The following is a 26,594-nucleotide window of genomic DNA, read 5'->3' as shown; positions in this document are numbered from 1 at the left end:
AGCTGTGATAAGAAAATGTTGTCATATCTTCCCCTTCTCTCTTCTACCTTTAAGATTATTATACTCAAACACAGGAGACGTGGAAAATAGGAAAATTAGAATCAACATATCTTTTCAACAGGTTATTTAGGAGCAACTCAGCCTTAATATGAAAACTTCTGACTACTTTTCTATCAAACGACTGAATGATTTAGCTCATACTGAAAGAGAAAGAAATAAACTTAAAAGAGATGAATCCAGGATCTGAATTCTAAATGGCACACAGAGCAGAAGGAAGAATATTCCATTGCACAGTGGTGTGTGTGTGTGGGGGGGGAGTGAGGTGCCTTTCTCAGAGGTATAGTATTATGGTAATGGGGCTTTGTTGATTCTCATTCCTGCCAGTTTGCCAGGGTTGAGAGAAGAGCACACCATCTTACCCATTTTCTAATCACAATCGCTTACAATTTATGCTTCATTTAATGGTCTTAGAAATCACAATCAACCAATGCCTTATGAAGGAGAAATAGCTGTAATTCCCTGATAGATGCTAAAAATGTCATCGTGTAGAGATCAGATGATTATAAAAAGTCTTGTTAAAGATAACACCCAAACTGATATGGTAAGCTCAGCTCTCTCTCCTAAATTCCAGAATCCAACTGTCTTTTGGAAAGGAAAGGTCATTTAAAGGAAACATGTCCAACAATGGAATCAATATCTTTCCATCCAAACTTACTCTTTTAGTGTTTCCTCTCTTGGTAAACGGCCAGCCACCTAGGTCAGAAACCTGAGAGTCATCCTAAATAGTTACTTCCCCTCACTTCCAACAACTAATTGGTGTCTAAATCTAAGAGTCCACCCTCTTCATTTCTCTCACACTGACGCCTCACGTTCATCCTCACCGTTATTGCCTTGGTTTGAGCCTTATCTCTTTCCCAGGGATTTGCCACAGCCTCCCAACTGATCTCCTCGTCTTAAGTCTCGTTCTCCTCCAAACCTTCTTAAAGGGCTGTCACTGTGACCTTCTCAAAGGTGTTTCTGATCACACTATCTTGCTTCAAGTCCATAAGGAATCTCCACCAGCTTCAGAGTGGGGGTATCCCTTTAGCAAGGCACATGGGGCCCTTCACTATCAGCTCCTTTCCCTCACCCCCCAAATATGTCTCCAGCTCTTCTCTTCTTCTCCCACATATCTGCCCTTCTCTCTAGCCAGACTGAACTATCTTCAGAACAAGCCGCGCTCTCTCTTCCCTTTCTATGGATTCATACATACTGTTGTCTCAGCCTGAACCAGGCCATTTCATTGACTCCCGCAGTCTGACTTAGACGTCTCTCTATTCTCATAGTCTTTGGTACAATCCTCTTTCATAACAGTTAACGTATTGTATTTAGCTACTGGTGAACCTATATGTCTTACCGGCGAACCTGCAAGACTACAAGCTCTTTAAGGCCTATATTATATCAATTATATTCCCAGTCAATGTAAGCCTAGTGCCTGGTACATGTTAAATGCCCAACACAAGTTTGTAAACTTAACTGAAAAATGAAGAATCCCTTTATCTCCTTACTTTTCAGTACATGAATAATATTCTTTAAGATTTAAATGATTCTGTTGAAGAGATGCTAATACATGTCTGACATATTTAATGACAGTACATTTTGCGTTAAACATGATATATCCCCTCTTCAGAAAAAAATGCAGTCCATGACTCTTTCACTGTGAGTTCACTTGAATCTGCTGGTAAGCAAACTCAGGATTCTGATGATGACTAGTATGATCATAAGCAATGATTTTATGATAAATACCAATTATATGGATGTGAATATCAGAGATGCCACCATTGGTATGAGTTGCAAAATGATTTTCTCAAGTTCCAAGGTTATAACAAAGACGTCTCGGTGGTTTCCAGGTACCACTCTTTCAAAATACGCAAGTTTTGGCCACTGCTTTTGTAAATATTTCAGCTTATGTAATAGGAAGAAACACATAATTTTCCTACAGTCTAGGTCATTTACATTTATTTTATAGCTAACTGTTACTAAGGAGATACTCCTAGCTTCAGCACGTTCTCGAAGGCCCCTAGGACACAGTCATCAGCAAGAGATAAGCAAGGCAGCAGCAGCAGCTAAAGGTCACAGTCAGGATATTCCTTTTAAATTACCCCTTCCCCTCCGTGCCAACCCTCCCTTACGTGAACTGTGACAACCTAATTTCCTATGATTTCATTATTGTCCTGAGGATGAGAAATAAGCACTGAAGATGGCCTGTTCAGATGGTAATGATCACTGTACTTTAGCCCCTTAGTTAGAAGAGGCCTTCCAACTCCCCTCTCCTTCTCCGTTCCTGATTTAGCCCAGGACAGGAACGGGGACAAGGACAGCCTTGAGGCCTGGGGCATATTTCAGGAGCAGTCTCTGCAGACACTGGCTGAGCCTGACTTCCAGCTCCGCCAGGTCCCAGCGCCTGCCTTCCGCTTCTTCATATGCAAAATGGGATAATAAAATGTGTCTAATCTGGAAACATAACTAGGACTTAATATTTAATGGATACAAAATACTTGGAATCCTGCCTAGAACACAGTAAAAGTTGTTATTGTTATTGGCCAGATTGTCAGTGATTTTTAAAAGATGTGGGTGACACTTCCCTCTTTAGTTTAATAACTGAAAGTTTACACTAAGTGGCAGAAAAGAAAATTTCCTTTTGCCTCTCACCTAACAGAGGCTACAGTAGGTTAAGTATGAACTGCTACAAACTCACACCTTCTAGTTTGTCCTCCCCCATCTTTCCCCTTGCTGTGTTTTTGAACTTCAATGCTGGCAGAGGGGCTTCGACTCAGGTCAACCAGGTGAAGCTGTGTATTGCAACACATGAGAGCCCTCCTGACCCAGAGAGAGGATGGAGATCGCTGGGTTGCAGCATGTTGAATGTGTTCACATTTCATGTTCAGTTGGCAAAAAGGCTACAATTTAAATAGGCTCATACTTCATTAGTTATCTTTTAGGAGGTAGCATTTTTTGAGGAAATTTCATCTATAAAATTTTAGAAACACACATGGATATGAACCTAGAACAAAACAGAACTAACATATACCATCAGAGGAATAAACACACACAATATTACTTCAACAACAAAACCAGATATAACAATCCACCCTCCTGTGGACAGGTATCACTGGCTGATATTTAGATCAATGGGGCCACAATCAAATCTAGACCATTTGAGTCTAGGAACTCAGAAATGTTCAGATCATTCCTGGTAAGAACTGTTTGCTCATACCATCCATCAGAACTGGAGTGTGATGTTACTTTTGTTGTGGCAAAAATTAGCACAGGTTGACCTTGGTTTAATATAGTTCAAAATTTTGTGGGAGAAATAATAAGTTGAAGCATCTTCATTAACTGCTAACAACAATGCATATGTTGTGCCTGGATATCAAGAAAGGTAGTCAACTTTTAGGTGGTTAGCTTGCAATGCACAATTTACCATTACACTTTTCTCATCTTAAATTTGCTATAAGTCCTGGGTATTCTATTAAGTAACACTGACCCAAGAAATTTTTTTTAAAGGACCAATTCGGTATTTGCATAGCAGAAAAATCAAGTGATGTGTGACAACAAATGTATAACTTCTGTATTCATGTATATCCATAACACACCTCTCACAATTATGTACACACCTCTAGGTCATTCTGCACTTCACCAATTCTGGAAATGCTTCAATCTAGCTTTAGATTCCAGGGTTGCTACAGACATACAATAAATATACTGAGTCCTCTCCTTTCCTTACAGAAGGAGAAGAAGCTAAATGCAGAGGGCGAGAAGGAGTATGCAGAAAACAACACTTAAAAAACCCTCTCATCATCTCTCATGTTGTTTCTAGCCTTTCTTGATTTTTCACCAGATAGAAATCATACACGAATATGTGATATTCTCTACTTATCACCAGGAATCCTTCAGATCAGAGGTATGAATGGGAAATTTTAAAAACAAAATCTAGACGTCCTAAGCCCATCATCTGGACTCTTGCAGTGTGGTTTCACTGGCATCGATGTGTGTATATGGCTGAAGTTGATGCTGTAATTTTGGGGGCAGGGGGAATGATTTCTCTCAAGAGAACTTGGGAAAGACCCTCACACAGCAAGGATCTTGTATGCACCCCAGTACTGATCTCCATAACCCCCAGTCAAGGTCAGAGTTTCAAGCTGAATTTAGGAAAAAGGGTATAATATTTGAGAACCAGCAACAAAGTCTTCAAAGACAGAAAATTAATAACTGACTAATACCTTTAAAAAAAATCAATATTAGTAAACATTCCACCTATAAAGTTTGACCCCCTTCCCTCCAGCCATCACTCAGTTTGTGTTTAGGAGAAAGGCAAGAATTAAAAGTATGGCTTGTTAAAATAAGGCAATTGGAATTTGTACATCAACATGTGTTTTTTTTTGTACATAAAAGTTGAAACAGATCAAATATATGGATTTTTTTTATTTGCTATCAAATGCACAGCAATAGAGACACATCTGGAACACTGTTTTATTTCCTTTTAATCTACCTGGCTGGAAACAGGAACACATAAATCCAATCTCGTCCTGGTGTTAATTTAAAGTGCAATTTTTAACAAATCTTATCACTGCAGCCCAATGTCTATATTTAGATGTCAGCATTCCAGAAAGCATAACATACTATTACAGTGTTCAAAAATCTGTGTAGACACATAATCCTTCTGATGTCTTATATACGTACTAGATGATAGGACCTGGAGTGAGTATATAGGGTCTACTGGACAGGGCTAGAAGACAGAATGTTATGTGCAAAAAGGTCAAATAGTGATATCTTACATTTGTGTAAGGGTTCTGTGGCAAAATGTGTTTAACTGGCATATTCTCAAAATTAAACAAGTTCTTAATTATGGAGCTTCTCAGAATCTTTAATAAATAAAAGACCATGTTCATTTCCAAGACATGGATGACCTGGATAGAGGACACAATATTTTCTAAATTCTCTTAAAGAGGACATCTTAACCTCCAACTCCTTCCACGAAGGACTCAAAAGATTAGTGTTTTTCCAAAAGTATACTGGGAAACATTGATTTAAAAAACACTTTGTATATTATTTAATTTAGTCTCCCCAAAACATTCCTGTGAAGCAAGCATATCAAGTCAGACAAATTCTAATCCATAGTAAGGAAATCAAGGTTAAAAGAGATTTACCAAAAAACGGAAAAATTTTGACTTGGAACCTGGCTTTTTGACACTAATTTCACTATGACTAACTTATCAAACACAGTATCTATTCGGAAAATTTTCTAAGTTCACTTTCTTTTTCTTATAATAGATCTCCGTTTTCTTTTTTCCTGTATTTTATACATGTATACACATAATCCATGGGCTTTATTTTTTGGAACATTCAGAAGATAACAAGATTACCTCAGAGCTGCAAAACATGTCTTGTCTTTAAGCAACAATCTCATGAAAATTCTTCGTGCGATGAAAATAGAAATATTTGAAGATATATAATAAACATATTAGATGGAACAACAGAAGTATAAACTAACCTCTCACTACACACTAAAAGAGACAGCACTCAAATTTTGCATATTTTTCTCTAGAGAAAGAAAAATTGATTCCTTCATGAGTTAAAAAAAATCACCTATTTGCAAAAATTTTCATTTTCCCACCCACACTTAGCAACGTTATTCTCTGGTTTTCTATCCTGATATCTCTTCTCCACCTACTCCTGAGCCTCTTTTTAGACTAAGAGAGCAAAGCCATGTATTTACAAGATATATAAATCTAATCTTGCTCCATGAAGACAAATTACCATGTTTTTTAAACAAAAAGGAATGAAGGTAAGGAGTACTCTATTGTCTTATTGGCCTGTGCTGCAATTCTGTATCCCCTTGGTTCCCTCAGTTGTGGCTACGTCATTTGTTCAACAAACAGCTCCTGAGTGCCTACCAGGGCCCATGCACATGCTAAGGCACGTTCAGCCCTAGCTGAAGCTTTGAGTCAACCATCTTTGTTACGATGAAATTATGTGTCTCTAGGTTCTCTATTTAAGGAATTCAACATCAGTTATTTGAACCTGTTCCTAGAAGCTAGACTTACAACCCAGTGGTGGCAACACTAGTAACATCTAATAAGTATGGAACCTTTACTACATGCCAGGCACTGCTAAGAGTACACAAAATTATCACATTCGATTCTCATAACATCTCTATGAGGTTTTCTAGATAAGGAAACTGAGGCTGAGAGAGCTTAAGTAACTTATTCGAGCTCTTAGGAACTCTTATATACAAATCTGATACTTGAATCCAGGCAGTCTAACTCCAGAACTTACGCTCCTGAAACACTGTGTTATACACTGCCTTAATTCTTTCCTTGGACTCAAATCCATTTAGGACCGGGGTCCTGCCTGTTCTAACTAGTATGCTTCAGGGGCCATGCTGCTTAAGCCTCCTCACCATGATCTCATGACCCATCAAGGCATGTTGTCTGGATTTCTGAATGCTGCCTGTTGTCAGTTTTCTCACCATAGTGTCCCCTATACCTGTTATGACATCCATCTGGACAAGTGCCCTTGATGATTTGGATTCCTTATCTTCCTGACTGGCCAGACTTCTTCCCTCCAGTTTATTCTATTTTTAAGCCCATGTCTCACCACAGTGTTGTTCTGTGTTACCAAACCCCCTCTTGATCTTGGAGTTCCACTGTCTTTAAAAGTATCACTCTGACATGTTCTCTGATTTCCTTTGCATCCAATGCCTAATTCTTTCCCTTGGGGCTCAGCTTTTGAAACAGCCTGTAACATCTGGAACAATGAGTAGCTATTCTACAAATTCTTTCTCCTCATCAAATACCATAATTTTCTAATTAAAGCCTAAAATTCAATGATTTTTTTTATACGAAAGGTATTATAACAAAGGCCCTGAGAAAGAATTTAAGGGAAAACAGTATGTGATTTAAGACAATTTTGTCAAATGTTAATCAATTACCTGTACTGTCTTTACTACTGTGGTAGGCATTGTAGAAGCTGAAAAAAATAAGGCATTGCTGAGACCTTCAAATTGCTTATAATCTATTACACAAGAAGTAGATGATAAATGTTAAAGTACTACTTTATATTAAGACTAGAAATCATAAATACACAGGAGATATGGAAAGCAGCACAGGACAGTCAGGGAAAATTGGTGGATCTCGAAGATCAATCAAACATGGATGAGCCAAGCAAATCAGAATGGGAATCTGGGCTTGGAGTTAAGAGCTGAGCAATGGCCAGAGATGAAAAGTATGACAAGGACAATGACTTGAAGAGAAATGAAAGACTCAGTTGAATAGGAGACACAGGGTCCAGTGAGATCACTTATGGTGCTAAAAGCCAGGAAAAGTAGATAGATTTGATGACATAGGAAAGAGAAAACTACTAAACCAGGGAGGGATAGGATGGAAACCCACCAAAGACTCATCGAGTTGTGGTATGCAGGATGGACCAGGGAAAAGGGTGGGCCGGGAAGATGATAACGTAGGGGGAGAAGGGGGAGGACTCAGCTATCAGGAATACCATCTGTTGCAGTAACCAAGACATGAATTTAAAAGCCTGGTCTAGGCTGGCAGCAATGGAAATGCTAAGGCTGAAGCCAAGGTGACTCTGTAGAAAGAAAAACAGAGGAACGGGGGCATTTTGACTGTCACTACCTGCTGAAAATAGCCCCTAACAAAGTTTTCTTGCCTTTACACTTTCTTCTCTATAATATGTCATCCCCAAATACTCATTTGATCATAATAATTTCTTTTTCAAAACATTTCAATAATTCACAATTGGTCAAGCATAACAAAATCCAATTGACTTGGCACAATATCTATGGTTCTCCATGAACTCATACGAAAGCCATTTCCTGGTGAAAGTCATTTCCTGCACACTCTGTCCCACCACACCAGTCTCCTAACTAAGGACGGCATAATCTTTGGGGACAGAAAGATTTTTAAGAGATATGTGAGCAGAGATTTTTAAGAAAATTTGTTTTGTTTACAATCTGGATCCCTACTGTCTGGAACATGGTGGACACTCAATAATTATACTTTGAATGAATCATAATAGTCCACCCATAGCCTTCTAATACAGATCTGTCTAAGACTATCCCGGCAGTCTTCAAGTTCTCCATCCCCAAGTTCCCTTTCACAATAATTTTTCTCCCACCTTCCAAAAGAAAGGTATGCTTCTCACACATTCCAAATATTAGTAGGGTGCCTTGCCATGGGGAGGAAAGTCCTCTGGGAGAAAAATACAGGGAAAATTTGAAATACTGTGTTGCTATGAAGTGAATGACCCTAGTAACTTGGAAATCTGTTCTTTTGCAACTTAGCTTCTAATTCATGCTTTTACCAAAATTAGAGAAGGATTTAATGGATTTATTAACAGAGAGGATTAAAATGAATTTCTGAAGATAAACCAGTTTTTGTTTTTCTTTTTTTGGCTTACAACTTGGCTCCTACAGTTTAAAAAAAGGAATAAAATTGTTGCTGAACTCTAATTCGAACAATAAGCAATATTCATCCACCAATTTACGAACTAAATTAAAAAATCAATCTCATTAAATAATGTATTTTCAGTAACATTTTATTTTTTGTGTTTAATAAGCATAGATCAAAATTTACAGCCTATTTATCTTGCTGGAAAAAGTTTTTACTAATAATAATTGTAATGATAACTTAATCCAGGAGAATGCTTTAAACATTTAAAGTGTTGTAATCAAGAAATTTTAAAATATATACTTATTTTTATGGTAAACAATTATTAAAAGGGACCAATAAAAGACTTTCAAGTATAAAAACACATTACATGGGAATACAATTCTGTGGGGAAAATGTAATATATTCAAAGAAAACAAGGAATATTGTAAAATATACTATTGTTAAAGAAGTGCCTATTCATGTATTTTTTTAAATGACTGAAAAAGAATCAAATGTCTATGATATTTAGATTCTAAATACATATATTTAAAGGAGTGATATAACAGCTTTATTTTCAAATATCTATATTTTCTATGCAGTACAAAATTAAAACTCTTTAAACTTCTAACAAAAGAGTTCTAGCTGTTAACTTAAAAATACCCAAGTAGTACAAAGTTTAGAATTCTTTTCAGGGACACACGAGGAAAATGTTTGAGAGCCACTCTTCTAGAATGATCTAAAGTTTTCTACTCATTTTTCATATAATATTTATTTTACTAAGATGGCCCCTCAGCCTAATAACCCTTTCTAACATTTCTTTGGTTATCAAAAACCTATGAGTCTTTCAAGATTTCACCAATGCTATATTTCTCTTTGAAGCTCTCCCTGATTCCAATGCCATGGCCTCAGTCATAATCCATGACATCTTTCATTATGCTTCCACAGATCTCCTGACTTGTAGCTACTTGTACCTGACTGACCAAATAGATGATAACATCTTAAAAGGTTTCATTCGTTCTTATATGGCCCAGAGGCCCAGTAAATTGCTTAGTATAAAGGAAGGAAGTGCTTCACAGCTACTGTTGAACGACTTAATACTTTCATTAATTGAAGGAAAATGGTTCTTGCTTTAGAAACTGGAAGAATGATAGCAAAATAGACAAAGTTAGGGAGGGAGTATCTTGCAGGGAAAGACATTAGGATTAAAGGTTTGGTTTTAGGCTGGCTGGTTTGGGGTAAGGCTGGCCCAGCAAAGTGGAGATGTTCTAAGGTCAGAAATGTGGGACTGAAGGGCCCAGGAAAGAACCGAGCTCCAGAGACAAATTAAGGAAAGATCTGGAAGAGATGACAGATGATTCTTCAAGTGGACGACCTCACTCTGGGACTGTGTTCCAAATCAGCACAAACCATTTAGACGAAGGGAAGGAGAAGTTCAAGAAGACAGTGAGGAGCTAGCAGGGAAGGAGAAATAGGATCTGAGAAGCGCAGGGGTGAAGCGAGGAAAGAGATTTAAAATGGAGTAAGTGATCTACACTGTTGAAGGACTGAGATTAGTCAAGTGGGATAAAGACTAAAAATGAGCCAAAGGGTGATAGTTGGGCAGAAGTAGAAAACAAGGGGATGGCAAAAAAGGGCCTTGCCTTTTTTTTGAGAAAGGTGTGGAAACCAAGGATGAGAAGGCAGGGAATTTACGAGCAAGAATCAAAAGAAGAACAGAGAAGAAACCTCAAGGGCAGCAGCATAAAAGGAAGAGATGGGGCCGCGGCCGAGAGGCAGCCTAGACAAGTCAAGATCACATTTTGTTGCTGCTGTTGTTTTGTTGTTAAGTTAAGACAGACTGAATGGGAAGAGGGGTGCCTCACAACAGAGAAACCAGAACGACAGGGGTAATTTTACCAGCTAAGTGCAAGGGGATACATTTAATTTATGGCCTGTAAAATTCTTGTGTATTTTTTTCTATATTCTGTATTCTATATTTAGTTTTATAATTCCAAAATGCTTTCACACATTGTATCATAAACAGAAACTCTAGTATTGTTCCTTAGATAAATAAAAGTGGTTAAGAGACAGAAAATAAGAGTAAATCAATTAGAATTATATGCATAATAAGTATTATCCTAAAGCTTTTTATGCACTTTGATATTGTAATGTTAGAAAATAAAAATTAATTTTGACTGAACAAGCCTGTGTAGATAAATTAAATTATATTAAATATGTCATACCAATATTACTTACTTTAGATTTTAAGTTTCTAACTTTTCTAAGACATAGTTGCATCCCCTTATAGAGGTCAGTTTTCTGTGATATCTCTAATAATCATAAAACAACTATCTTTTTATTCTTATTTTGTTGACATGAATGGAAAAAAACAATAATTTTAAATTTATCATGTTTTTTTAAATCAAGATACAACTTTTAAAATATTATAAATAGAATCCCTTGGGAATTTTATGAAATATGTTTAAAATCTACATTAATTAACATTCTTCTGAAACATAATGATAATAATAATGAAGTATTTAGAGATAATGAAAACAGAGGTATTCTAAAGGATATAAATAAGAGATAACTATGCCATAAGATTCACACTTGCCTTAATTTTTCATCTATTCAAAAATATCCACAGAGCTTAGTTTTCTAATGACTGAATCAGACCTTGGAAAGCTTTTACCTAGGTTACATAAAGAAGATGAAATGGAAAAAGAAAGGAGAATTCCACTTTTTCACTCATTCCATATTTACACAACTTTGAAGTCTTCTATAAGTTAAGGTGCTTTTTTACAAAAACAGAAACAAATCAATATTTGACCAGAGGACTAACAGAACTGCATGAGGAGAATTTTCTCCCATCAGCCACTTCAGCCCACATGCTCATCAGAAGGAGGAAGGAGATGGGGCAAGACCTGTCAGACTCCAGGTACAACCATAAACTGTGACACCAGCTTTCATAAGCTGGGGACCACAAGGCAGAGGATATCAAATGCTTCTGTAGGTATTACTTTTCCATCCAGAGGGACAGAATTCTGTTTCTCAAGATTAGTAAAAGAAAATCTTCCCCACTATTCAATTGACCTCAATCATGGTACTTTTTCTGAACATACCAGATAGTGAGTCAGGATTCCAACCCCCACTCCCTACCCCCATTACCACTTTGTCTTTTCAGGTCCAAAAAGGTGAGTACTTTCTTTTGATAAGAAATATAAAATAAGGCAATGAGGGCTTTCAAAGAACATACCACATATAATCCTTCTTAACTAACCAACTAATTAACCATTAATAGTAAATGCAGTCTTGACTTTTGCTACCTGGTTGGACTATGTATGCCACCTTATGTGACAGGATGGTGTGTCTGTACAATTTTAATTCAACAAATATTCATTCAACAAATATTTGCTGAACATCTAATGTGTGCCAGGAACAATTTCTGGTGTTTAGGATATATTAGTAAACAAAACAATGATATCAGCCCCCTGATGTGTATATTCTAGTCAAGGGGCTGGGGTTAGGGGTGGAGACAGAAACCCACTACAAATATAATAAATGAAATTCTATAATAGGCTAGAAGGTGATAAGTGCTATGGAAAAAAGAAAACATAGATCAGAGCAAGAGGCGTACGGGGGTAGGGATGGGGAGAGGGTTTGAGTGGACTGTGGCTTTAACTAGGGTGTGAGAGTAGTGCTTATATAGTTGGTGTGATATTTGATCAAAGACTCAAAGGAGGTGAGTTTGAACTTCACTGTCTCTGGATAGTGAATTATAATCTTTCCTGAGAGGCTGATATACCTGACAATGTAAAAAGCGTTCAAACATTTTTTCCATTTGTTTTTAGTTGGGGGACATGATGAGTTTCCTATTTCTGATGAACAATTTTGAAACAATTGGCAACTCTGTGATCAAGTATGAACTCCTGAACCTGGTATCTGCATATAATTAAGCCAAATCTCAATAAGACTCATTGTACAGGTTATGTGATTGAAAATTCAACACGCAAATATCGGCAAACATCTGATTAAAGGCATACCTGAGTGATAACAAGTTACAGACGCACGACAGCAAGGACCTGTGTGTCTTTGTCCCCACTGGATCTATTGGACCTAGAACAGTGCTTAGCTCATGGTATGCACTCAATAAAGACGAACTTGATGAGTGAAGTGAAGAATGGTTGGCGACAGTGGGGATGAGTGATAAGTGATGAGGATTTTGAAATTTCCGGCCATAATAAGAGAGCTGTTCAACCACTTCATATGCTCAAGGAGCAGAATTTGACTTTTAACTTAACCAAACTCTTTTTAGAAAACCACATTATAATGAAAATTTTGCCAAAAGTATGTTTATTGCATCTGAGTTGCTGATTGCATCTAATCTTTTAGAAGAGGAGATGGAAATCAGTTGATGCTCAGGTGTATTTTATTTTTCTACCTCACTACAGAGTCAGCAGCTGATAATGTGTTGACAGGCTCAGGAAAGCCCATTAAAGGGCCTATACACAGAAAATTAGACCCTCCTCTGCAATTGCAATAAAATGTAGAAAGACAAAACCATGTTAACCGTGAAATTCTTCGCACATCCTGTAAAAAAGGATAAATGTCTCCGTACATATGCCAACTCCGGGGGTTGGCACGCTGCAAAGGAGTCTGTCTTCAGGACACCATGTCGGGGTGGAGACTGGGAAAGCCGGGGCCAGTTTTGGGAAGATATCATTTACTAAGTTTTCAAATGTCATTTGCAGTTCAATGTTGCCAAGTTAAGAATTAAAAAAAAATCTTTCTTTGGGGTAACTGATTAGCAAGCGCTAAGCTATGAATCTATGAATTGGCATCTAAGATTGTGGTCATCTTCTTCCCCCTAAAAGCAGAGAACGCTGTGGTAGTTCCTTGTGTTACATTAGTCATCCAAAAGCACAAAAACACCATCTTTAGAAATTCTGAGTTCCAGAGAAGTCTATGTTATTTTTCTATGTACAGTAGGCATTATTTTTGGTTGTCTGTACACATGAGCTCCCTTAGGGCAGAAATTGTCTCTCTTCCAACTTTTCATTGTATGAAACTCAATAAATAGCAGTTAAATGAAACAATAAATGAAGAAATGCAATCTGTTTTATTTTGCTAACAATGTTCAAATAAAAATTCAATAAAAGTAGGAATTAGAAATTATGATCTGCTTGTGTGACAAGTAGAGAATTATGGTAGTTATATAAAAAACAGGCATTTATCAATAGTCTAAATTGTCTAGACTGGATAGCTAAGTGGACCACATTTAGCAAACAATTGCTCAATTTTCCTTTTGGTCTTCAGAAAAAGTTTTAATGGTTACAAAAATTATACATACCACATAATACCTTTTATAATTTTTTATTTATTTATTTTTTCCCCCAAAGCCCCAGCAGATAGTTGCACGTCATAGCTGCACATCCTTCTAGTTGCTGCACGTGGGACGCGGCCCCAGCATGGCGGGAGAAGCGCGCGTCGGTGCGCGCCCGGGATCCGAACCCGGGCCGCCAGCAGCGGAGCGTGCACACCTAACTGCTAAGCCACGGGGCCGGCCCCATACCACATAATACCTTTTGTTAACAACTTCTGGTTTTAACAAGGGACTTTTACTAATGAGAGGAATTAAGTAACATTTTCAGTATTAAATGAAAGGTTTACAGTGAGACACAAAGACGACATTAATAAGGTCAAGATGCTCTGATTCTCAGACATATATTACTCATTTACCTGATAGGCTGAGAGTTACATACTCAATTCATATAAGTATCCAGCATAAAGGAGGAATGTTTATGAAGGCAAGGTCATTTATAATGCAGGAAAAAATGGTCTCAGAACATTCACTGTGAGTAAATGCTGAAACATTACCCATTTAATGAGTATTAATAATATATTAAAAGCCAGAATTAAGTACATTAAAAAAAACAACTACTGGGGCCGGCCCGGTGGCGTAGTGGTTAGGTTCGCACACCCCACTTTGGTGGCATGGGGTTCACAGGTTCGGATCCCGGGCGCAGACCGACGCACCGCCTGCCAAGCTATGCTGTGGCAGTGTCCCATATAAAGCAGAGGAAGATGGGCACGGATGTTAGCCCAGGGCCAGTCTTCCTCAGCAAAAAGAGGAGGATTGGCAACGGATGTTAGCTCAGGGCTAATGTTCCTCACACACACACAAAAAGAATAACTACTGTATAGACACAGGAAGGACACCACCCAGGCGGTACTCTGATGCTTGATCTGCCTTGCCAGTTATTTTAAAGTGTTCCTAGGTATCTACGCTACAGATATTTGGATGACTTTTCTGTGTTTTGCAGAAGTGGAGGGGGTATTTTATAGTCCCCAAATGAAAAACAAAGACGTACCTGTAGAATTGCAACCTCATTCCTAAGCTGGCTTTCTTGTTTTGTTGGAAACCTTAATTTGTCAATGATTTTAATAGCTACATCTCTTCCTGTTTTACGATGCTTTCCTTTAAAACAAAAAAGGGAAACATTAGCATAATGTTTTAAATACCATCTATATTAAAGAACACCAGAATTTATGAGGACACTTATAGGAATTATAAAAATGTTTCACTGAATAAATTAACATTTCTAAAGAGCACTGACTTATATCGATAAAGATTTCATTGCTTAGTTCCATTATTTGACATCAAACATGTACTATAAAATTAGTCACAATTTAGAACACAAAGAATTGAGGCATTCAAAGCTATACATAGCAACAGCCTGATATTTTCTCATAAAAGTATATGTTTTAGAAACAGGATATTGAGTTGCTTAATAAAGAAAATATTCATACCACCAGCAAAATGCTCTCCTTAAGAAAGTATAATTTTAAAGTCCTGATAAACTAATGTAAGCTATAATGGAAAAAATAAAAGTCTTAGCTCAGTCATTTATTAGCTTCACGATCTTGAGCAAGTCACTTAAGCTTTCTGAGTTTTAGGTTCCTCATCTTCAGCGGTAGGTTGTGAGAATTAGATGATATAAGATATGTAAAGTACACACAGTGCCCAGATAACTATACACACTCAAAAATTGTTAGTTATCATCATCGCTACTATTATCATCATTATGGTCACATGATAGGCCCTTTACACACATTCCATCCCATTTAATTCTCACAACAAAACTTTGAGGGAGTCTATATGGCCCTTTGAGCTCTTCTACACTGCTATACGGTAGTAGGAATAGACTATAGTAGCATTAATTGACTCTGAAAATAAAAAGGAAAGGGAATAAGGCACCTAATTACTCAAGTTTTTTTTGTCACATAGAAACTAACTTGAAATTCCATTATTTCAACATTTGTTGTAAACTAGCATTCCTTCCCGTACATCACGCTCTCACTATTCCTTCTGAATCCTTCAGACTGCTTCCCTTCACTAGCAAATTGTCTTGGTTTTCACGTTCTCTACTTCCTTAACATCACTCTTCACTCTTGGACTCACTGCAATCTCTATTCTAACGTACACATTTTAGTGCAACTACTCTCTTCAAGGTCACAGCTTCTTTTGTCTCTGCTACTCTGTCACTCGAGTACTTGACCGCTCTTCTGAGACTCTTCTAAAGATTTTATTTATTTATTTTTTTTCCCCCAAAGCCCCAGCAGATAGTTGTATGTCATAGCTGCACATCCCTCTAGTTGCTGTATGTGGGACGCGGCCTCAGCATGGCCGGAGAAGCGGTGCGCTGGTGCACGCCCGGGATCCGAACCCGGGCCGCCAGCAGCGGAGCCCGTGCACTTAACCGCTAAGCCACCGGGCCGGCCCTGAGACTCTTCTCATCTGCCTCATCCCATGCATGCTGCGTCTTAACTTTTCAGTCTTCCTTGTGGAGGCCTCCTCCTAGGCCTGCTCCTTCAGTGTTGGATGTTACAAATTATCTGGCACTTGCTGGTCTCTCTCACCTCACTTCTCACCCCTGCTTCACCCCCACACTATGTGCAGTTATGTCTATTTACCACGCTCTATATACCATGATTTTTTTTGCACGCAATTATTACACTGTAGAGCGATGCTCTGTGTAGTACTTGCTGTTCCCTATTACACTGTTATGCATTGACAAAAAGCACAAAGGTTGTTGACTCATTGATCGGTTCTCTATCAAAAATAAATCATTTGTGCATTTTATAAGAATCAAAATTACTTTGTAAAATAGACTAGAACTTATTTTTTTTTAAAAAGCACCATATTATACTATCATAAATAATATTGAGTGAGACACTGATTATTTCAGAGCGCCCTCACCTCACAAAAAAGATAATTTGTTACTGATTATATTAAGGAACTGAGAGTTATGATGTCATTTTATAAAGCAGGTAAAACATTAATATGAAATGTTTCTTAAAGATTTGAAAAATATGATTGAACTGGGTAGACTCTAAAACAGCAGAAGTTAAAATAATAAATTCACCCAATACCTTGACAATGAGAAAAAGGTAAAAATTCAGTATTTCACTTCAAAAATTAAAAAAGTGCAAACTTTAATGAGATACATACAATGTTAAAGATGTTAGAATTTTTTGTGTGTGTAGTTACATGAATGGATTTCTTTAGAGCTGTGATCAAATATGCTAAAAGGAAAAGGAATGTTTATGAATTACAACTTCCTTGTTTCCCAATATTTTGTCTAAATAAACCAATATTTAACCAACATTGTGTATAGAGTTTGTCCATATTTAAGCAAAAGAAATTTTTTAGGAGTAGAACAATTTCTCTTTCAAAATAGAAATGGACCAATTTGCCAAATAGTGACTATCTCAAGACAAATTTCTAAAAAGGTAAAACACAGAGAGACATGCGTACAGACACATATACACACAGGTCTTGTCGTTTCTATTTTCCTTGGCAATATTACTTTTCTAAACACAAGTAGTAATTTTAAATTAATAAAAATACTTAGTGAACTAACCTACCTCCGTAAACAATTCCAAACTGCCCAGAACCCAGTACTTCGTCAGGAAAAATCTGATACACTGTGCTGATGTCCTGTAGGTGCAAGTTCAGTGAAAAACAAACATAAAGTGAAACAAAACATTAGTTCTAATGAATTATTTAATTTTATTAAATATACCAGAAATATTATTAAATATCTTAAACAATTAAATTGTAAATGCTAGGTGAAATCTGTAATATGACTGTACTATACAAAGTGCACTCTTCAATTAATGTAATATTGTAATGTTCTGAAAACTACTCTGCTCTTAAGCAGCAGAGGTTTTCTAATGTTCAATTAAATATGTTTCATCAGAGAGAAAAAAGACGTAAAATTATACAACGCCATTTACTGTCAGTATTCAAAAAGGGATTAGCTTATTGAGATGGCTATTTAGAAATTTCAAGTTAAGTAATCATGGTTCCTAATCTTATGTCTGTGTGAGTCCTGATTCCAACCACTCCATTCTTTAAGCCTAGAATGCTGATGCTGCTTCTTTATCAATCATCCACATCCACATGAATCTCAGCTGAAGGAAGAGTGGGCTGAGTCACTGCGAGGATGACAATCCATTGTGAAATTCTCATCTCTGAGGTAACTACACTCTTCTGGAGTTTTTATCACTTCTGGAGGTAACAAGTTCCAATTGTCTACTCTTTTCTCTATGAAATAAGAATTGCTAAATAAAGCTTTATGTTTTAAAGTCTGTTATTTGATGACCACACTCACGAGAGCACAATGCAATACTTTTTCACTTTACGTATTCCTACTATACCCTATGGAATTTTCTGCCTATTCTCCACTCCTGTACTCTTTGTCTTTTCAAAAAGAGAAGAAGTCCTTTTACATCAAATCCCACCCTCTGGATATCCTATACACCTCTATCCTTTTCCTTTATCCTTCTCCCCAGAAAACAACTACAAGTTGTCTCCGTCCTGGGATCCCTTCAGAGTATCCACAGGGTGAGTTCAAGCTTGTCTGGAGACAAGGAAAGAATTAATACCACTCCAGTATTCTGAGTCCAAGCTACTCCATCTTTCTCTGATAGCTCAATGGCCCACCCAGAATTTTCAGTGGACAACAGTGGTCAAACAGGGTGGAACAATCCCACAAGTATCTAGAATTTTCCAAGAGGCTTATAAATTATATTTCCCAAAGTCTTCTCTGGCTAAGCCAGAGCAAGTAGGAACCTGCAGGTCTTTAGAAATCTATCTCATGATTGACAGCACAAGATTTCATCTAACCTTCAATATGAGGTTTTCCTAATTCTCTCTAATTCTCTTTGGTTTTCAGTTTACTTTATGTCAATTTAGCAAAGGTTGCAAAGCTGTACTAGTGATAAATAGAGTTTCATAGCATTTATTCATTAAATAATAAACTCAGATCAGTGTAAGTAAGGCTCTAAACTTTTTGCTTTTGGTCATAGCTGGCAAAATAGAGTGAAGGGTCTGAGTCACAGGATGAGCCAGGAAAGGCCTTATTACTTTTGGGCTACTAGCCATAGTGACAAAGTATAACAAATAAAGTAAACATATGACAGAGTGGAAATTATTTTATAATACGTCCGATCTATAATTTTCAAAAACTGAGCTGAAAGGATGGAGTTTATGCGGCACAGGTGACTAGGGGGCTAGAAAGTGGACCCATAAAATCTGACTTATGCAACTTTCTGAGGTCTCCTTGATATGTACAAGTGACTGTAAGAACATTTGCAACTCCTTGTCCTAAGACAGCGCTCCTCAGTAACAATCAAGGAATGAGAATAAGGACATGTTTAAGCTATTCATGCAACTCAAAGAATTTATTTTATTTTATTTGGTATTGTGTAACATCAACCATTAAAATTCCAGTGCCAAGATGGGCAAATGTGTGAAAATTCAAGCATTGCTTTATAATTGCTCATCTGAGATGAATCATAGGTGTTTAGCTCTCCACATTCCAGAATAGATTATAGAAAATCACTGAAAGAATCCATATAATGTAACGGTGCTAAATCTTGTGGAAGAAAAATATCCAAGTAGACCCTATTTTATTTTCTATAAAATCCTGAAAAATTAAAATGTTAGAGAAATAAACGTGTATTTTATGATGTTCTTATTTTTCAATACAGAAACACATTACCAAGTTTTATATTAGTAGGTACATACTCACCACATTTTCTTGAATCTGGCAATTTGATACCGAAATACTCACAGAAATATCTCCTGGAAAAACATGTTAAAAAATATGCAAAAGAAGTAAGATAAGTAATAGCAAAACAAACCAACTCATGCTTACTAATCAAGCTGCTGGGCTGTTTTTAAATCATAGCAATTAGATTTTTCTAGGAATATGTCTATTAGAATATTCCTTTCCCTTTACAATTACAGATTTACTCTGTACTTGGCTTTGAAAAATAATATTTTGTTAGTTTAGAGTTGGGAGTCATAAAGACGGGTTCAAATACTAGCCTGGCACTTTGTAGCTCTGGTACAAGCTGAGACAACTTCATCTCTCTAGGGCCTGATCTCTTCCCCTGTAAACAGGCGAATCATTAACGTCCACCTGTTGGGCTTGATTTAGGCATTAAAATGGAGACCTCGTGTTAAGTGCTTAGCACCAATATCGGCATATATATTCTATTAAAATGTACATTGGTTGTAGAGATTAATTAAAAAGTTGTGATAGATCATCAGATAACACAACGTGATATGAAAAACAGACGTTTTTTCTACAGGCTTCATTATTAACAGCCATCATGAAACTTAAAATTACATTTTTATACAAATATTCCTCTAAAATACCTTTTTCAAAATTCACCTTCAATACTTGATCCTGGCTGCATTTTGGTAAAATCTACCTCATTCTACTAATGAACAGAGATTCCTCCCTGGGATAAAAGTATCAAGAGTTTCCCAGTACTCTGCACACCCAGGATCTGGCAGAGTCGCATGTTAGGTGGTTTTCAGGAAGCATTAACTCAGATTCGCAAACGGCAAGACTGGCATTCCTGGTCAGGCTCAAGCTGACTAGATCACTTCCTTTATGATCAATAGCTCTAGGCTTCTGCTATTGCCTAATATATGGGGTTTACGTGAATTTATTCATATTTTATTTTTATTTATTTATTTTTTTATTTGTGAAGGAAGATCAGCCCTGAGCTAACATCCGATGCCAATCCTCCTCTTTTTTTTTTTGCTGAGGAAGATTGGCCCTGAGCTAACATCTATGACTATCTTCCTCTCCTTTATATGGGACGCCGCCACAGCACGGCTTGACAAGCAGTGCATCGGTGCGTGCCCGGGATACGAACCCGCGAACCCCGGGCCGCGGCAGCAGAGCACACACACTTAACCACTTGTGCTACCGGGCCAGCCCCCATATTTTAATATAAATAAACAATAAAATAGGATAATTTAATGAATGAAATATCTTAGTATGTATCGCAGCTTTTATTTATAGACCCTATGTTCTCCAATAAACTAAATAGTCCCCAAGGAGACTCTCTTCCTCTGTTCTACAGACAGTTAGAAAACTAGCAGACTCACTGTGCGAGTTGGTTCCTGAACCCACGGACGAGCCCTTGGGAATGACGGGCATGAGGGCATGCTGGATCGCCATCTCCCACAACCTGGCCACATCCGCACCAATGCCACTGGTGAGGACACTGCTATTTGGTGGTGGGCTGGAAGCGTTGACCACATTTTCTCCCACATAATACACTACATTTGCTGTGGTGATTTCAAAACAATGAGGATTGGCCCCATTAGGAATTAAAGCTGAAGGTTTTGCTGGTTCCAGAGATAAAATTTCTGATAAAGGAATTTCCTGTGAAAGAAAGAGTGTGCTAAATGTAGTTTATCAGAAATATGTAAACTTTCAAATAAAATTCATGCCAAGGATATGTGAGAAATGATACCACAAACAGCCATCATTTATATAAAATGGTTTTATAAAACACAGAATATTACTAAACAAACTTCAAAAATAACTTCACTAGGGGAAACCTTATCATCTCCTTTTTCCAGAAAAATTCAAGTGACTTTTTTACTATGTTTATGTGGCAGGAATAAGTATAAATAAGAATAATGGTTTTGAACCTGCATTAAAATCTAAGAATATAAATGATAATTTTTATAATTTTGAGGTAGAAAGACAACACTTTTGAAATGATTTTGGGTATGTGCCGCTGTTTTTAAATTTTAACTATTCTTTAAGGGACTGAATATGAACCATATAATTTGATTCGACAGATGTTAATATAAAAATATAGCCAAGTGAATAGTTTTAGTGAGGAAAAGCACAGAGATTGGTTTTAAAAGCAGTTGCTTTTAAGACAATTTTGATATTAAAAGATTAATCAGCACATTGTCTTCCAGTAGGTATGGAGTGACTAGGATATAATAACTTTTAAAACAAATTTTTAATGTAAAAATTATTGAGGTTTCCTTTTTCTGTTAGAGCTGTGTAAAGTGGCCATGGAGAATCATATCAACTATGCCTGAGCCTGCATTAATTCTGAAGGAGCAAGTATATACTGTTTTCCCTATGAACTTCTTTGGAACCATGTTTTACTGGGTGATAGATTATGTGACATCTATATTATTTCATGTAGAGAGAAAGAATGAAAATTGCTGCCAAATTTTTCTCTAGAGGAAACTGCTCCTTATGAATATTGGCAAAGCATGGAGAAATCATACAATGTTTCCTAATGCCCTATGATGTGCTGCAAGGCTATAGACGAAAAAATTTTTTTAAAAAAGCTGGATCTGGTGGATTTTGTGAATTTACTTTTAGCTAACCTGCTGTGACCTTGAATTTTCTAGTTAAATCACACATCTCTGCTAAAATACTCAATTAAGCTTCCTCCCCTTGTCCCCACCATCCCATGGGGCCAGAAGCACTCCCCAGGGACATGTGAAATGCACAGATAACTATCATGGGGTCACAACCTGATTCCCCCCAAATTTGTAAACTGCAGAGAAGAAAAACTATCTCTTGGAGCAAGCACAAAAACAGTCATGTCTGTTGGACGTATTTTGTATTTCTGATACTCTACTGGCCCATGAGAAAGCAAGAGGGGGCATGAGACTCCAATCAAGGCAAGAGCCACCCTTACCTTGTAGTATCTGCTTCCTGTGTCATTTTGAAAGAGGGTAATGCATTTGCTATCCAATCTCCAATAGTGCCGTTTCCGCTGAAACAGAAGTTAGATTCAGGATCTTTTAAAAATACCCAAGATTGATCAAATGAAAACATTTTATGGGGACATAAGATTTGATGGTGGAAAGTGCATGGGCTTTGGACCAGAAAGACTCACACTCAATTTCAGACTCTAGAAGGTGACTGTCTAGCAAACGTGTGATAAGTTTCCACGTCTACATCAGAGAGTCATGAGTGATAAAGCAGATGATGTATTAGCCCCCAGCGCAGTGCCTAGCACTTAGTGCATGCATAGTAAACAGAAAATACTATTTTTAAATTTATTTGACTGCTTGAAGAGATAAAATGAATTTGTAGATAGTAATAAAATAAAAGAGCTTAGTAGGAGATATAATATTTACATATTCTCATTATTTTAGAACATAAGGAATGCCATGCTGATCTAGCCAGGTATTCTGGCTTCCATTAGGAGATGAAAGAATTCTGAATGTTGCAGCAGAACTTATAAAGAATATTTTGTTGGATGGCAAGGTTGACTCCACAGCATCAACTTAACATTAAGTCACGGGAATGTATCAAATAACTCTACTTTCTCTTAAGCTCACTACAGATTGAAACGTCTATGATTTGGTGATCAGGTCCTTGTTCACTGTAGGTATATGCTCCATGATTTTAGGGTGTGTGTGTGTGTGTGTGTGTTTTCATCTTTTTAGACCAAAAAGCCCCGGCATTTTTCTTGGTCCCTTCCACAACCAATCTTACACCAGTAAAATACACTAAATATGCTTTACATATTTTATGCCATGTCTAGGAAGAACTATATGATATTCAATTGAGTCCTACAGTGAGTCATGTAAATCTCTCTCCATCAGAGAAGACTGAGATTATCGATACAGCAATTAGGTTACAGGTGTCCGTTTATCTAAAGAAATGATGGACAGCCTATAGATAGGAGGTGATGAGGAAAATACTACCAGTAACTGAGAAAGAAGCTTATCACCAAATGTCAATTAGTTCAACTGAAACGTAAATCAAATTTTTCTCTCTTACACACATGCGCAACCTCATTCATCAACTATTAGGAAAATCTGGAGTAGTGAACAACTCAGATTACATTAAACAATTAAAATGTGTTGTTTTTTATCTAATACTTTTCTTTTATCTAATAAAGTATAGGATTACTGTTTTCCTCAATAGGTCAGTTTTTAAGTGAACACTTTAAGGATTTAAGAAGTATATGATAGTGGTCATTGTTCTTCTCTCCCTAAAATGCAGTGTTTTTTAAAAAAATTCTGAATCACAGAGGAGCATTCTGAAAGCCACACTGTCGTTTTCGCGACTGCTATAAAATGACAGACATTCAAGTTGTTTGGGGATCATCTCAAGCCATAGAGGTAAATGATTTTGTTTCCCCGAGATTGCTGTCTGTGCTTTTTCCTAACTCATTGCTTGCTTGACTACATCCTACACCCAGAGTCAGTCGCTGTGCTCCACCGGATCCTATGCCACGCCTGCGCTGAGGTTTGCTCCTGGTAGCTCAGACACCCCGCAGTCTTCACAGGGTATTAGCAACTCCTCCAATTAAATCTAGCCAAACAAGAGACAAGCGCTTGCCGTGGACCTTACCAGCGTATCCTTGCTGGTGTAGTGGACCATCCACCCCTCTTGCATCACCGCACTGCTTTTCCTCTTCGTGTGTTTGACGGACTGCACTACTCTCATGAGTGGGATATTGTTGCTTGTGGACGGACTTGAAAAGTCAAAATATTATAGGAAAGAATTGTTTTTAGATGCAGATCTTCCTTTCTTGCATAAAACCTTATTTAAGCTATTTCAAAGTGAAAGTCAAAAGAAATTCACATCCCATTTTTAGTGAAATGTATTGTCAGAGTATCATGGTTCAGAATCTGGATTACTCTGAGGAGTGACAGACACTTCATATGTACACTTTAAAAATCTCGAGGCAGGATAATAAGCACCTTGGTTTTAAGGTTGAACTATATGGTGCTCAGTTTTCGGGTAAACATCAGGTAGATTCCTGTCTCAGTGTACTGAGGCCACATATTCAGAATCACACCTGAAAGCTTATTTACTTACTTATTACATATTACAGGCAAAATATTCATCATTTATAGATGATAGATAATATTTAACATGAATTTGAATCTCTCGGGAGAATTTCATAAAAATTAGAATATGCCGTTTAAACTGTCTTTTAAATAACTATTGCTCATGGAATTATGTCAGTCCTTCATCTCTTTCTTTCTCTTTCCTTTCTGTCTCTATCTCCTCCTCTCTTCTTCTCCCCATTCCCCAACATGCATATATGTAAGCATACTCTCCAGCCCCCTCACACTTGGATACTGAAGAAATACACACCTTCAAAAGACAGTTGGGTCAAAGGCTAATGTTTTCCAGTATTTTAAACATATTTCTTATGTCATTAAATGGAAAAAAAATCCAATTATTTTATTGCTCTACTTTCATGAACAATTTCAGTTTGTCAATGAATGCGGTATTTGTAAAATGGACACAAAAGTTTGAATAAACTTTAGAATATAAATCAGACATTGGGAAACCTTTTCTGTAAAAGGCCAGGTAATAAATATTTTGGGCTTTGCAGAATATTTAACTCTGCCATTGTAGTGCAAAAGCAGCCATGGGCATGGCTATGTTCCAATAAAACTTTATTACACAACAGGCAGCAGCCTCATTTGGCTATAGTGTGTTGACCCCTGATATAAAAAAATGGGATCATCTAGTAATCAAAAAGTATCAATAATTAGATCACAAATATAAAATTTCACATACTTCTGAAATAAAGTCAAGAACAGTAAGGTGTAGACATATGTGATATTTCTAAGAGGGGCCGGCTATAAAATAGATTATGTCCACTCTGGTCCTGGATCTTTGTATTTCCACACAATGAACTCTGAATAAACGTTAATTTAGTAGTCAACTTGTAGATGGCAAATTTGAGTACCCTTACACGCAAAAGAAAATGGGTCAAAGAATGAGGCAATGCTAGGAAAGGATGCAGACTATACTTCTCCAAGGGAATCCAGACCTCCTAACTCCAAAGGCTCTCCTCTCCTTGACAGTACCCCGCTCGTTCATCAACAAATTAAGCATACACTTTAAACTTCTTTTATAACAGATTAAAATATCAAAGAGCTTTAAAAAGTAAATACCACTTGGAGTTCCACTGCTGGACGGAGGCTGGGAGTACAGCCCTCACCTGATGGTTCTGTTGGAGTCCTCGTGGTCCGGGTCTGGATCCTGCATCTCCCCACTGTCGTTCTGGCACTCTGCCATCACCATCTCAGCATCTTGAACCATTGCCTCTTCCATGTCATCCATGAGCCCACTGTTCCTTTCACTGTCATTGTCATCACTCCCTTCTTCCATGACCACGTCAGACTCTGCCCCAGGGCTAAGCAAATCTAAAAAATTGTTTTGCACCCATGAAGATAAGCCTGGAATCCTGGAGCCAGGACTTAAGAGAAAGTTAGCCAATCGTAAAACAAATCAATTGGAAGCCCTAAAATAAATACTTATGTGAGGAATTTACCTTTTCTTTCACTTTCCTTTTGTAACTCATAATAATCTGAATTTGTAAAAGAATGAATACATAATTTTACAAGCAGATGCTTGTTTTTTGTGCCCCCAAGCCTAAAAACATGAAAAGTCTTGGAGAGCCTTAGAAGGAAGCCAAGGGTGGGATAGAAGCGAAATGCTAGGAAGCAAAGTGATACCAGGTACACTTGAAGAGGAAACCCATCATATTTCAGTAGCACAGCCCTGGTGGGAAAAAGAAATACACGGGAGGATGAGGGAAACTTTCACACGCAAGACGACTCAGGGTTGTTGATTCCTGCTATTCCAGTAACTTCTTAAATCATGGATTCCAATATTACAATCGGCCACAGAAGCAACAGCTTTTAAATACCTAAGATATTTGATATTTGAAGTAATATTGAATCCCGTTATTATGTAGGTGACGGTAATGCAGCAAAATAAATTACTAATGCAAAGTACTTATTTTAAAATTAGAAAATAGATTGATTAGAGACCCTAGCCTGCCAAGCTTGGAAAA

The 26,594-nt window shown here is 37.2% G+C and overlaps 1 protein-coding gene across 3 annotated transcripts in view; it reads right to left on the bottom strand.

Moving 5' to 3' along the window:
• Positions 1-26,594, bottom strand: part of PRKD1 (protein kinase D1) — a 295,550-nt gene that overhangs the window by 25,493 nt on the left and 243,463 nt on the right. For all 3 annotated transcript variants that reach the window (XM_058540799.1, XM_058540797.1, XM_058540798.1), the window contains 7 exons: positions 25,737-25,941; positions 24,125-24,248; positions 22,455-22,532; positions 20,884-21,163; positions 19,508-19,560; positions 17,337-17,409; positions 14,780-14,886 (listed from right to left, as the gene is read on the bottom strand). In XM_058540799.1, the coding sequence (XP_058396782.1) occupies positions 14,780-14,886; positions 17,337-17,409; positions 19,508-19,560; positions 20,884-21,163; positions 22,455-22,532; positions 24,125-24,248; positions 25,737-25,941 (920 nt within the window). The remainder of the gene's footprint in view (positions 1-14,779; positions 14,887-17,336; positions 17,410-19,507; positions 19,561-20,883; positions 21,164-22,454; positions 22,533-24,124; positions 24,249-25,736; positions 25,942-26,594) is intronic.

The sequence above is a fragment of the Diceros bicornis genome, chromosome 5 (assembly GCF_020826845.1).
Source record: "Diceros bicornis minor isolate mBicDic1 chromosome 5, mDicBic1.mat.cur, whole genome shotgun sequence".
Classification (NCBI taxonomy): domain Eukaryota; kingdom Metazoa; phylum Chordata; class Mammalia; order Perissodactyla; family Rhinocerotidae; genus Diceros; species Diceros bicornis.
This window is presented reverse-complemented; position numbering and strand designations above follow the sequence as displayed.